Consider the following 13584-nt stretch of genomic DNA (forward strand, 5'->3'; position numbering starts at 1 on the left):
GGTTCGGGGGAAAGCGTTTTTCTTCTGGTTTGACGCCGACTTTTTTCGGAATTTTTATTGAATCGGGCGAGGGAGGTGGTGTGATGTTGAATGGAAGTGACACAGTGACAGAAGCAGCTGTCAAAGTGTTGCCGGTGGTCGGGGGATTGTTTGTCATTGTTGCGATTTTTACCTGACACTGTGCCTTGCAATTATTTTTTAACATTTCACTCCTCACTTTTTAGACTAGGCGGTATCGGTTTTGGTTTGGGTGAATCGTATATCCACGGAGATTTTTGGCTTTTTGGCTTTCAAATGTCACTAGAAATGAAAATTTTTCTATGCGCATAAAATAAAACGTGGGCTTAACTATTGGCGGCACAATATGTTGAAAAAATTCGAAACTTGTCATATTTTTCTTTCAATTTAATTATGTATCTTTTCAAGAGTTGATTTTAGGCGAAAATGGAAAAGGAAAAAATGTTTGTAATTAAATTTTACAAAATATGACTACATACAAATCGAATGAATCATGACTATTATGGTAAAAATCGAAAAAATTGCCAAAAATATGGTTAAAAAACATTACTTCTTCAGGAATATTTTTGGGGTCTTTAAATTGGGTATAGGACCTTCATACTTGGCTCAAGAAAACTTCGTGTTATGTAGAATCATCACACCAAATTTCATCAAAATCGGTTAGATAGATTTTGCATAATAATTTTGCAATCCTGATTTCGAAAAAAAATTTGCAAATTTTCAAAATTTTGCACAGCAAAAACCAAGGCCCTTAGATACTTGAAAATTTAATTACAGATAGAAGGGCTCTTACGCTTTCAAACGCCTTTTGAAAAATTTGCATCCGTCAATTATAAGAGCTCTGGTGTTTGTTTAGACATTGGCCGAATTTTTGTACTTATAAACAATTAGAATAACTTTTCAAATTTATTAAAGCAGGTTTTAAAAGTTATTGGATTCTTAAAAAAAACAGATCGATTGGTCAATTATTTACGTAGTTATAGCCGATCAAATATAATTCAAATATTATTTATTGTTTTATAATATAAGCAAATGAGAAATTAACTCATTATATTACTAATTTTTGACATATTTTAAAAATAATTGTTGTTTAAACGTACGTAAACTACGATTTCCCGTGAATTGCATTGAAAAATGTGGAAAATTAACGACTCACAAACCTTTTAAAGAGAAGGTACTTGCTAAGTAAAATGTCCGGCGTGGTGGTGGGGGAAACTCGTCCAAGCGAGTCGCGCGCACGAGAAAATTGAAATCCAAAGTTCAAATTGATGCGCGCTGGAAAAACTTTGCAATATCTCGGCTTCTACTCATCATAGAAACTTCTTTTTTTTAAAAAACAGGGGTAGCTCAACAAAAAATAACAATGGATATTTACGAATTTGTAGAATGGTCCTGAACCCCAGAAAAAATGCATCTTTTAAACTGAATTTTTTTAATATACAAAAATGTCACAAAAATTATTGTTAAACGAAATATTAATTAAAATTTCAATATCGGAATTATTTTACTATTATTAATAAATAAATGAAGCTATCGTTCATTTAAAAAGTTACTTTTCATAAAAATAGAAAAAACTTTAAATTTTAAATTGTTGTATTATTGAAAATGGTTGTGATTAATATTTTTTGAATTCATTTTGTTTATGTTGCAAACATTTTTTTTGTATAAAAAAACTTTATACATTAAAATTTCAAGAAGTTAAAATTGTAATTTTATCGACCGAATTATTTTTAATATTTTATAATTTTGAGAATTTTGCAGTAAATTCAAATGCTTTTTATCCTTTTTTAAATATTTTAACAATAAATAATAATTTGAAAACAATTTGTGAATTTTTACTTTAATTTTACATTTAAATCGTAATTAAATAACACAAAATATTGAAAAAATAAGTTTACTTTGGCTTAATATATAAAAAAATAACTTTTTAAATGAACAATAGCCTCATTTATTTATTTAATAATAGTAAAATAATTCCGAAATTGAAATTTTAATTAATATTTCGTTTAACAATTATTTTTGTGACATTTTTGTAAATTAAAAAAAAATCAGTATAAAATATGCATTTTTTCTGGGGTTCAGGGCTATTCTACGAATTCGTAAATATGCCCATTGTTATTTTTTCGTCGAGCTACCCCAGATTAAAAAAAAAAGAAATTTCTACGATGAATAGAAGCCGAGATATTGCAAAATTTACAGCGCGCATCAATTTGGACATCCCCATCATCACGCCGAACAGTTTACTTAGCAAGTACCTTCTCTTTAAAGGGCTCATGAGTCGTTAATTTTCCACATTTTTCAATGCAATTCACGGAAAATCGTAGTTTACGTCGTAAACTTTATTTTGCGAAAAATTCAAGTCTTAATGTTTATAAACAATTGCGCTACGATTTAAAAAAAAATCTTATCTTGGCTCCTTGTTTTTGAAGCAATTAATAGTAAATTGTTACATATTTTCAACTGTGTCATCACAATCACTTGCATGTTGATTTGTAAAAATTGTAGGTATATTAATGTTATTTAGTTTTTAGTTATTCTCCTTATGTTGCTGAGTTATAAAAAGCGTTGTTTGTTATTTTCATAAGGATGAATTTTATTTTTTTTAATGATTTTTTTTAATGATTTTTTTTATTTTAAACATATATATTTTATGCCAGTAAATTTTGATGTCAAATGAAATAAAGGAAAAGTCGTACATTTGTATTTAAAGTTTCTCTCTATCTTTAATTATTAAACCTATAAGTGGATGTCAAAATAAAAAAAAAAAACCTGTACCTACATCCGCGACGTACTAATAACCCACCTTGTATATTAAATAAATTTATCGTCATCTTCAAATATTAAAAAAAATATATTACAAGCTGTTTAAAATATTATTACGAATTTTGTTTATTTGGAAATATATTTTCTGCAGTATTTCAATACCAAAAAATAAAAATAGTAGGTAGCTAATTAACGAAATTGTGATAAAATAACTTAATTGTAACACCACTGCAGAATGTCATATGATACATACATAGATATTCGTTGATTCTTTAAAAACATTTTTATCAATACCTACATCGTACATTGAAGTAAATATAGTATCGCAAAAAACAGATATTGATAAAAAAAGTGTACAAAAGAAATCCGTAAGTACGCCTGGCAACATTACCAAAGTCTTGTTTATATGTTGCTAGGATACGCTTAAGTATGCGGGCCGCTGTATTTGATTCTTCCTAAAATTATGCTGGTGGTGTACTCTACCGGCAATTCGGAAATTTAAAACTGCCGGCCTATTCCAGGAGCAGTCTGTGGCGATAGCTATTTTGTCTGTGGTAATAGGTATCTTAATTCTACATTAAATTTATTTCCTTAAATTATTAAATCTGTACAATTCTTATTATTTGAAACATATTAAAGAATATGTATATTCGGTCAGTATACTTCTTCAAGAATTGTTCGTTATGGTGTCGTCGATCCACTTCCTGTAGTGGGCAACTTTAACGTACACCCCGGGCTTGTTGGCGAAGCCGCAACGGTGCCCCCATGACGTAATTCCGTATAAAGTAAACAAACCTGAAAAAATCGCGTTGCATTTCATGAATAATCCTTAAATCAAGTATGTTACCATTGTCTAGGCAGGCCAAAGGCCCCCCGCTGTCCCCGTGGCAACTGTCAACACCGCCACTCAAAAATCCGGCGCAGATCATCCCCTCTGACAGGGTGGTATCGTACACGTGGGGCATCTTGCAGATATCCGTCCTTATGATCGGCACCCACGCCGCCATCAAATTGTGCGAATACGCTGAAAAGACACGTCAGAATAAAATATACAGGGTGGTCGCGACGTAATGGGCCAAAATTCATGGGTAGATTCCCCAAGTAAAAATATTGCGATTTAGCCGAACTTACCTTTGTCCAAAAGTTGATAGTTAAAGAGATACAGGGTGTTAAATGTAAAATATTATTTCAGTTTTTTTTAATTTATTCTTTAACAAATGCAAATATCCTCACAAAATTTTGGGGATTGGAGTTCGTTGAGTAGAGGAATTGAAATCTGTTCACATTTTGGTTAAAGTTCATAGAGGGCGCTAGCTGCAGTAGATTGAATGTGTTAAAAACGACATAACTTTTTTGTACTTTAAGGTATCTCATCTTTGGTAACAAATTCTTATTTTTCAACTTTTTTTACACAAAAAAGGTATACTTTATTAAAGTAGCTATCTCGCACCGTTTTCGAGATATTTGGCTTTGAAACTTCCAATGCTGTTGCATTAAATTACAATTAAGTACCTACAGGTATTATTAATTTAGCGGTAAAGTTTCTTAAGTAGGATTTGGACGAAAATCAAATAATTGACGTCTTCCACTTGTCTTATTGCTGTCATTTGTATGCTAATTTCTATTAAGTATTATTCGTATCTAATTAAAATTACATCTTAGCTTACAAATTAAATTGTATACTCGTATACATAAATGTGAGATAGAATGCCGAGGTTTTCGTTTTTGGAGTTACATGAAATCAGTTGTTTATGGAGAAACTATAAACACTTGAGAAGAACTTTAGTAGCAGGTTTTAAATGCTGCAAAGTCATTTCGCATTAAGGATTTATACTTTAAAATAAGACAATCTTTTAATAAACGTGTTGATAAATGTATTGAAGTTAGAGGTGGATATTTTAAGCAATTATTGTCAAAAAGGCATATTTTTTTACTAATGTTTACTATTTTACTGTTCATTACAATTTTTAATTCTAAATAAACCCTTGTTTTTGACATTTCTAAATTATTTTAATTATTTCAACTATTAGCATTGGAAGTTTCAAAGCCAAATATCTCGGAAACGGTGCGAGACAGCTACTTTCATAAAGTCTACCTTTTTTGTGTAAAAATAGTTGGAAAATAAGAATTTGTAACCAAAGATGAGATACCTTAAAGCACAAAAAAGTTATGTCGTTTTTAACACATTCAATCTACTGCAGCTAGCGCCCTCTATGAACTTTAACCAAAATGTGAACAGATTTCAATTCCTCTACTCAACGAACTCCAATCCCCAAAATTTTGTGAGGATATTTGCATTTGGTATGGAATAAATTAAAAAAAACTGAAATAATATTTTACATTTAACACTCTGTATCTCTTTAACTATCAACTTTTGGACTAAGTTCGGCTAAATCGCAATATTTTTACTTGGGGAATCTACCCATGAATTTTGGACCATTACGTCGCGACCACCCTATATACAGGCTGTACAATGGCAATATTTTGTTTAATGGGTTTTTGATTTTTTTACTCGAAAACGCTGAGTCGTATAGAAAAATCGAAAGCGAGCTTTTTCCTTCTAAATTGAATGAAGAATCCAAAACTGATTTTTATTTTATGACAAAGCAGTGGCGTACCAATTTTTTCTTTAGAATTATCCAGTAACGTGCTAGTACGGACGCCACTGGCAAAACTAAAAATGAGGTTTTTCTTTGCAAAACGTGCTCCTTCGATGATAGTTAACGTCTAAAAAATTTAACTGAAATATCTTTAACCGTTCGGCAGCAATTCATAAATTTGTTTTCTTTTTAAACCGATCTAGAACACCTTGTACTTCCTTTAACGAAACATTTGTCGAATACATGGTTTATACAGCAAAGTCATATTATTTTCTGAATCTCTATCGGTCCCTGAAGTTTCTGCATCGGAAACTGGACCACCCTGCTTATTATTTTTCCTGTTAAAAGGATACATTTTTTGTGTAATAGCCATAGAAGTCAATTTCTAAACTGTCCTCAAACTCAAAGATGAAATACGTATTTGCATCTATAGACCATTGCGGATCTGTAGAAATATCCCAGTTCTTGGATGTAAGAGAGGGCATGCTAATTTTTGCTGGAATACCTTCAGTACAACTCGCATAATAAATGTGTAGATCCTTAGATATGAGCGAGGTCCGAAACATTTTCAAAATTGCAAAAAATACCTATTTTATCTCAATTGTTTACTTATATCTTGGAACATATGCATTTTGGAAGAATATCGAAGAGGAAAAAAGTTTTAGAATTGAATTTGCACAATATACAGTATGTTAAAAATGTTTAAACTTATTACCGATGTTGCAAAATAGCAGTAATTGATGTAGAAAAGGCAAAAGGTTTTTTGGATAATCTTTTAAAAATATTTTAATTGCTCCGAGGGCATTCTAATTTTAGTAAAAAAAAAACTTTAAAGTACCTATAATAAAACAACACACCAATATTCATTAAAATGTTCATTATAGTTTTCGCAAAATAATTTTTTGAAAAAAATTTCGAATTTTCAAAATGTTGCACAGCCTCAAATAAAGCATCTAGGTACTTGAAATTTTTTTCACATAGTTAGTAAAGACCGCCCAACCTTTCAAATGGTTTTTGAAAAATTGAAATCGGTTGATTAGGACGACCACAGTAAATTTTTAAAGTCAACAATTAGATTACATTTATCAATTTGCAATATAGTTTTTTTCAAAAATTATAATTTTAAAGTACTCGGAAACACACTTCTTTAAAAAAAAAGTTAAATTCCGTTTATTGGTCCTCGAAATATAAGCGGTCAAAGTTTATCGGCATTTACCGTTAATTTATAAACAATTTGGCAATAATCTTTGATCCAGTGTCTTCATTTTTCCGAGTTCTAAACTGGAAAATATGTTCATATCCATAAGTTATCGGCAACATCGATAAATCAGCGGAAAAGCTATCGCTCCCACACGCGAAAAGTGACTCAAAACACGAAAAGTGGGTGAGGGGGCTTTCGCTCCGAGATTGAATTCGGAGGTTCAAAATGCGAAGGTACGAAAAAAATTACATTATCTCGGCTTCTATAGTACGATCGTATTCGATGCAAAGTAATAAATCATTGCCTGTCAAGGGAATCAGTGCAACACATTTTATAGGGGGTTTTGGAAATTGAATAATTTCTTTATGCATTATGGATTAACAGTTATATATTTATGAAGGACAAAATGAAAACCAAAGGCATCTCCTTCGCACATTGGGCGGCAGGACAACTATACATTTATTACTCCCTTCATTATCCCTCATATGACTTGTGTCTTGTGTTTTTTGCGGCGGCGCGCGTGCCGGCCTGGCGTGGTCACTTTCGTTTCGGTTGTATTGGTGCTGCGTGTTTCTCGCTCGCGATATTTGTGAGGTTATAACTGTTATAAGTGCAATTATATTTCTTTCGGGCTATATGTGTGTTTCGCGCTATTATTTGAGAATATGTGAGTGAAATCATATTTCTTGTGCTCCGTAACAAAAGAGTTTTTAGTGTTTTATTTGTGTGCTGTATGTGTGTTTCGGGCTGTTGTTTGTGAATCGTGAATGCTATTATATTTTCTGTGCTAGTGAAGTGAAGTTTTTTGTATTATTATTGCTCTGTTGTCGTTATATGGATAAATGGAGGCGGTGCCTGGATGTTCGCGAGCCGGATGTACTGGTGTGGGTACAAAAAATTCTATATTAAGTCACAGAGAAAAAACGATAATATTAAATGTCTATAACCCTTTAGAAAAGGATCATCCCATGAAACTGAAGACTGGTTTGGTGGAAATGTGTTCTGGATATACTGGAGTAAGCGAATTATCTGTTTTCAAAATTTTAAGAGAGAAGAAAATTGAAGGAGGCGTTAAGAAACCTAAAAAAGGGGGTGCAAAGAAGAAATTAATATTAAATGAAGATGAGAAAAATGCAGTTTGGCGTACAGTACATAAATCATAGAATTTATATTTTGTTTATAATTTGTTAACGTTTCTTGTTTGATAGAAAAATAACTTATTTTGTTGAGATTGGTAGAGAATTGTTGTTAGTGTTTTCATTTGATAGAATCATATCATAGGATTTATATTTTGTTTTCATTCTGTAAATATTTATAGTATATCTGTTATACAAGGTTTTTGCTTTGAAACTTCGTTCTCCTTATAAAAAAAAGAATCGTAATGGGGTGCGATGAAGAGATCAGTTCACGTCTGGAACCCTGTTCCTACAAAAATCCCTTTATTCTCATAAACTATTTGTTTTAAATGTAATTTATTATAAATCCAATTCGTTATTTAAATTCCACATATGTACTACATTTCACCTCTGTACGCGCCACTGTTTATTGTTCCCTGCTCTACGATCAAGCTCGCCAGGTTAGTATTTGACGTATAACCGACCACTTCGTACACTCGATGCACCTGGCCGACTACAGCTAGTACCAGAACACAGTGCGTATGCGGCGGTATTTCAGATTTTACATTCAATTTCATTTTAAATTTGAAACGGTTCATCTTACGCCTCCTAAAAATGATGACACGATTTTCCTTTGATAAAAGACCGACAATTTTTTGCTCTACTTTGCATCGTATACGATCGTACTATAATGGACCAATTTCCAACTTTTTATTTTTAATCCGATGTCTCGGGATCCAACTGTCTAATTTGCACAATTTTGTTATAAACAAAGTTGATTATTTATACATTAAATATACTGTATATTTCATCCTATGCTATTACATTTTTTCAATGAAAAAATTTGTTTACGTATATATTTCAACGCTTTGAATATGAATATATTTAGTTATAATTATTACAATTATTTAAATAATTTGTTTTTTTTTGGAAATAAATTTTTTTGTTAAATAGAGATAAAATTAAGAAAAAATAGTAGTTTAAAATTATAATTTTTGAAAAAAACTAAATTGCAAAAAATTTTCAAGTATCTAGATGCTTTATTTGAGATTGTACATTTTGAAAATTCGAAAAATTTATTTCAAATTTTTGTTCAAAGAATTATTTTGTGAAAACTATGGAACCGATTTTAATGAAATTTGGTGTGTTGTTTTATTATACTCTAAAGTTTTTTTTACCAAAATTAGAATGCCCTCGGAGCAATTAAAATATTGTTAAAAAATAACCTAAAAACTTAATTATTTTGCCTTTTTTTCATCAATTAATGCTATTTTGCAACATCGGTAATAAATTTAAACATTTTTAACTTTCACTATATTGTGCAAAATTCAATTCTAAAACTTTTTTTCCTCTTCAATATTCTTCCAAAATGCATAGGTTTCAAGATATAAGTAAAAAACTCAGATAAAATAGGTATTTATAAAAAAATTTTAAACATTTTTGCAATTTTGAAAATGTTCCGGACCTCGCCACAGAATAAAACAATCAGAATTATAAGTTGGCGTGGAGGGGGTATTCGCGCAGATCGGTGCACGCACCCCCCACTTTTGGTATACGAACAAAGTGGCGTAGTTACAAAAGCATTTTAGCCATTTTATGAGCCTGTTTGTCGTTTGTTATCCCGAGCGTTGAGCATTGGCGTCGTTTTACGTGATTTATTTTGTTGTGTAAATAAATGATTGTTTGAGTGTATATATAATTATTCTATAAGGTACTGTAAAATTAAGGACAAATGAAGTGTTAGAAAATAAAAGACAATATAAAAACTAGGAATTGTGGTGTTGAAAAGAAATATTGCGTTTCCTGATTTTGATTTACTTTTTTAAATGTTAGTTTACAACAATCTGAAAATAAATTAATTTTTTTTTAGTTAATAAAATGTTTTACAATTTAACTGTCGTTTAATGTGATTCGTAAGAAATTAAAATTTTAGTCTTAAATGCAAATACTGTTGGTACCTAAATGTCTTCAGCCCATTCAATGGTAAAGTCCTCTTTCAATTTGATATTTTGTTATGCCGCTTATGTGAGCAAAAAAAATGCAACTTAATTTTTCTCGAAAATGGTANTCGTTTTACGTGATTTATTTTGTTGTGTAAATAAATGATTGTTTGAGTGTATATATAATTATTCTATAAGGTACTGTAAAATTAAGGACAAATGAAGTGTTAGAAAATAAAAGACAATATAAAAACTAGGAATTGTGGTGTTGAAAAGAAATATTGCGTTTCCTGATTTTGATTTACTTTTTTAAATGTTAGTTTACAACAATCTGAAAATAAATTAATTTTTTTTTAGTTAATAAAATGTTTTACAATTTAACTGTCGTTTAATGTGATTCGTAAGAAATTAAAATTTTAGTCTTAAATGCAAATACTGTTGGTACCTAAATGTCTTCAGCCCATTCAATGGTAAAGTCCTCTTTCAATTTGATATTTTGTTATGCCGCTTATGTGAGCAAAAAAAATGCAACTTAATTTTTCTCGAAAATGGTATATGCTTCCGAATTTCGACAAGTATGCCTTTTTTGTAGTATGCTTTAGAGTTTACATAACCGTTTAGAAATGTAATAAATTTTGACTTTTAACATATTTTTTTACAATTACCTGTATCGGCGACACTGCTTTTCAGAAAGAAACCGTTTGCAAATTATTCTTAACGCACAGTTGATGTTTACTCGTGTACAAATTTTGACATTTTGATCTTTAGCCAATTTATAGATAATTAAAGAAAACCATTTGGAAAGTAACAACTTTCACAAACCGTATCTCGAAAATAGGTCGTCTAAGAAAAAAAAACGTTACATGAACTACCCCCATTATTTTACCGAGAGGGACTTGCACACAAGTTTTTTTTGAAACGTGAACGGGACACCCTGTATGTTTGTTTACACAATTCTTTTAATTTTTCATTTTTTGCCTTGTACTTATAAATTATATTAAATTATGTTAACAAATATTGAATATGTAATTATTCAGTAGTTTGATCTTAACTATAAATATTTTTAACATTGAATAATTTCATTAATAGACTGGTTTAAAAATAAAATAAATCTAAAATTCGCCATTAAAAAACTTTTTTCATGTAAATAACTAAGGCTTTTGCATGATTAACCTCATTTTCTGCTGCACATAAATTCCTGGCTTTTTTCTTAGTACATACCTCTTTAGCGCAATAAAATTTCACTGAATACAATCCTGACTTTCTATACCGAAACTGGGGGATTTATGTCATTCAAGGTCCCTGACAAAAGACATCAGTGATCAAAGGTGCCGACAACGAGATATAATTCTGGTTGTTTTATCTTCTGTGACCTCGCCCAGATCTAGGGATCCACACTTTTATTATGTGAATTGTACTGAAGGTAATCCAGAAAAAATTTGCTCGCCCCCTCTCACATCCACCTCAAAACAGATCCGCCCTGGTCTACTAGTCGACCTTCGATTCTTGCTATGTCTTTTTTTTATGTGCAGTATCTATCGCAATGTTTATAACGAGCGTTCAAATAAAAACGTGGTCAAGTTGGTTCTGAAAATTTGGACGTAGGGCGTAGCGTATAGCAAATGAACTTAAACGTCATCTGTCAAAGCGCTATATCGCCACTATCAATTTGAATATTTTCGTTTTAAAAAGCGTTTAAAATGGTGTTTTCTCAAGTACACAAAAAGTGTTTATCATAGAGTCCTACTTTAGAAATGGACGCAAGATTAATGGAATATGGAAGTATTCTATTGAGGAATGTTTCATAGAATTTCAAAATTAATTTCCCGGCGTTGTTGAGTACAAAATTTTCCAAAGTGCAGTTCAGCGTTGTGTTAATGTTTTTCGTGAAACGGGCAGTGTAACAAGAAAAGAAGGAAGCGGCCGACCTAAAAAGCGGACTGAAGAATTAAAAGAAAATGTCCAACAAATAATGGAAAATGCGCCAAGAACTTCTGTACGTGTTTTATCACAAATGGTGGGAGTATCAGTCGGTACCTGCCACGCAGTGTTAAAAAAAGATTTGCTTTTGTTCTCCTATCGTTTAACTTGTCAGCAAAGTGGATTTTCCGCGACGGGCTGTATTTTGTGAATGGTTTTTAAACAACTACGGTGAACTTCATAATATCACCTTTTTTTCTGATGAAGCCTGGTTTCATTTAAGTGGTTACGTAAACTCACAGAATATGAGAATGTGGTCTTCTGAAAAACCAGATAACTTTTTTGTCGAGGGCCCTCTACACGCTCAAAAAATTGGAGTTTGGTGTGCTCTCAATCGAAGGAGGATTTATAGACCTATTTTTTTTAATGGTACTCTTACTGCGCAAAGATATAGAGAAGAAATTATCGCTCCCTTTGTTAACCAGCTGGAAGAAAACGAAATTACAAACTTTCAACAAGATGGCGCAAGGGCACATACGGCAGGCGAGACGATGAATATGTTGAGGGAAGTTTTCCAAAATCGACTAATAAGTCTCAATGCTGAACATGAATTTCCACCGAGGTCATGTGATATTACGCCGTGTGATTTCTTTTTGTGGCCTTACCTTAAAAACACTATTTTTGAACTGCCTGTTCCTGATTTAAACCATCTGCAGGCTCGACTTATAGACAAGATTCGTGAAATTAACAAAACCCCGAGCATCTTAGAAAATGTCTTTAATTCTTTGAGGAACAGGTGTGAAAAGTGCTTGGAACAAGGAGGGGGGCATTTTCCGCAGCTCCTTTAATTGTTTGTTATTGTTATCACGATTATTCTTTAAAATAAAGTTATATAGTCATTAACGTTATTGAAACTGACAGCTGCTATACAGCTCGTTGAGAAATGAGGTTAAGTTGGTCGCTATAAGCTACTCCCTACGTCCAATGTGTCAGAGCCAACTTCGACCACGTTTTTATTTGAACGCTCGTTATTATGCTTCGTCAACAATGTGTATTTTTCATCGCGTCATTTCAAAACAAAATACGATCCTGAAATGTACGATTTACTTTCGGATCTCACATACTTTTTATGGTTACAATCGTGGTGTGAATATGCATGCTATGCGCTTAAGATGACGTCACCAACGAGACTCACGCTTACTCAAGGCATATTGGGATGGAAACTCAACAACTTTCTTTTGTTTTTCTAATATTTACCACATTTCTAGAGCTGTTGCAGCTAAACACTTTCACACATTCCATTTTATTGTGCAAAATGGACAGCGTTTCTTATTCTTACAATTAGGTAATTAACAATTATTGTTGTGAAATAAAGATCATCTTTTTAATTGTGAGGTTTTAAAAGTGTCTGAGTCGCCTTTCTAATTTTTGTTAAGTCTGGCCGGACAAAAAATCCAAAGACTCGACGAAACGCACGTTTCATCCTCAGGTGTCTTAATGACCAGCGGCGTGATTCTGCGACTGCGAAAACTTGTCCTCGGGCAAAATTCTGTGGAGAGGATCATTAATTTCCCCGTTGTTGAATTTTGGCATTGCACAAGGTCAGGTGGAGCGTGCTCGTATTATTGTTGGGTTTATCGGGTCATCTCGGAGATAAGATAACGGCGTAGACAATAAGTTGTCAGCGTTATCAGATACAGGACAACTGGTTTTTTCCTCGATTCGCTCGAATTGCCCCGGCTAGGGTACGACTGTACCTCCTTCGAACCGAAAAAATTGGCGTATCAGTCGGTACCTGCCACGCAGTGTTAAAAAAAGATTTGCGTTTGTTCTCCTTTAATTATTTGTTATTGTTATCACGATTATTCTTTAAAATAAAGTTATATAGTCATTAACGTTATTGAAACTGACAGCTGCTATACAGCTCGTTGAGAAATGAGGTTAAGTTGGTCGCTATAAGCTACTCCCTACGTCCAATGTGTCAGAGCCAACTTCGACCACGTTTTTATTTGAACGCTCGTTATTAC

At 32.1% G+C, this 13584-nt stretch overlaps 1 protein-coding gene across 1 annotated transcript in view; it reads right to left on the bottom strand.

The window, feature by feature from the left end:
* Window positions 1–3347: 3347 nt before the first annotated feature.
* LOC108911476 overlaps window positions 3348–13584 on the bottom strand; it is a 26377-nt gene continuing 16140 nt past the window's right edge. The window contains exons 15-16 of the mRNA XM_018716419.1: window positions 3629–3805; window positions 3348–3576 (exon numbers count right to left, since the gene is read on the bottom strand). Coding sequence (XP_018571935.1) covers window positions 3449–3576; window positions 3629–3805 — 305 coding nt within the window. The 3' untranslated portion in view covers window positions 3348–3448. The remainder of the gene's footprint in view (window positions 3577–3628; window positions 3806–13584) is intronic.

The sequence above is a fragment of the Anoplophora glabripennis genome, unplaced genomic scaffold (assembly GCF_000390285.2).
Source record: "Anoplophora glabripennis isolate ALB-LARVAE unplaced genomic scaffold, Agla_2.0 scaffold794, whole genome shotgun sequence".
NCBI classification, from domain to species: Eukaryota; Metazoa; Arthropoda; class Insecta; order Coleoptera; family Cerambycidae; genus Anoplophora; species Anoplophora glabripennis.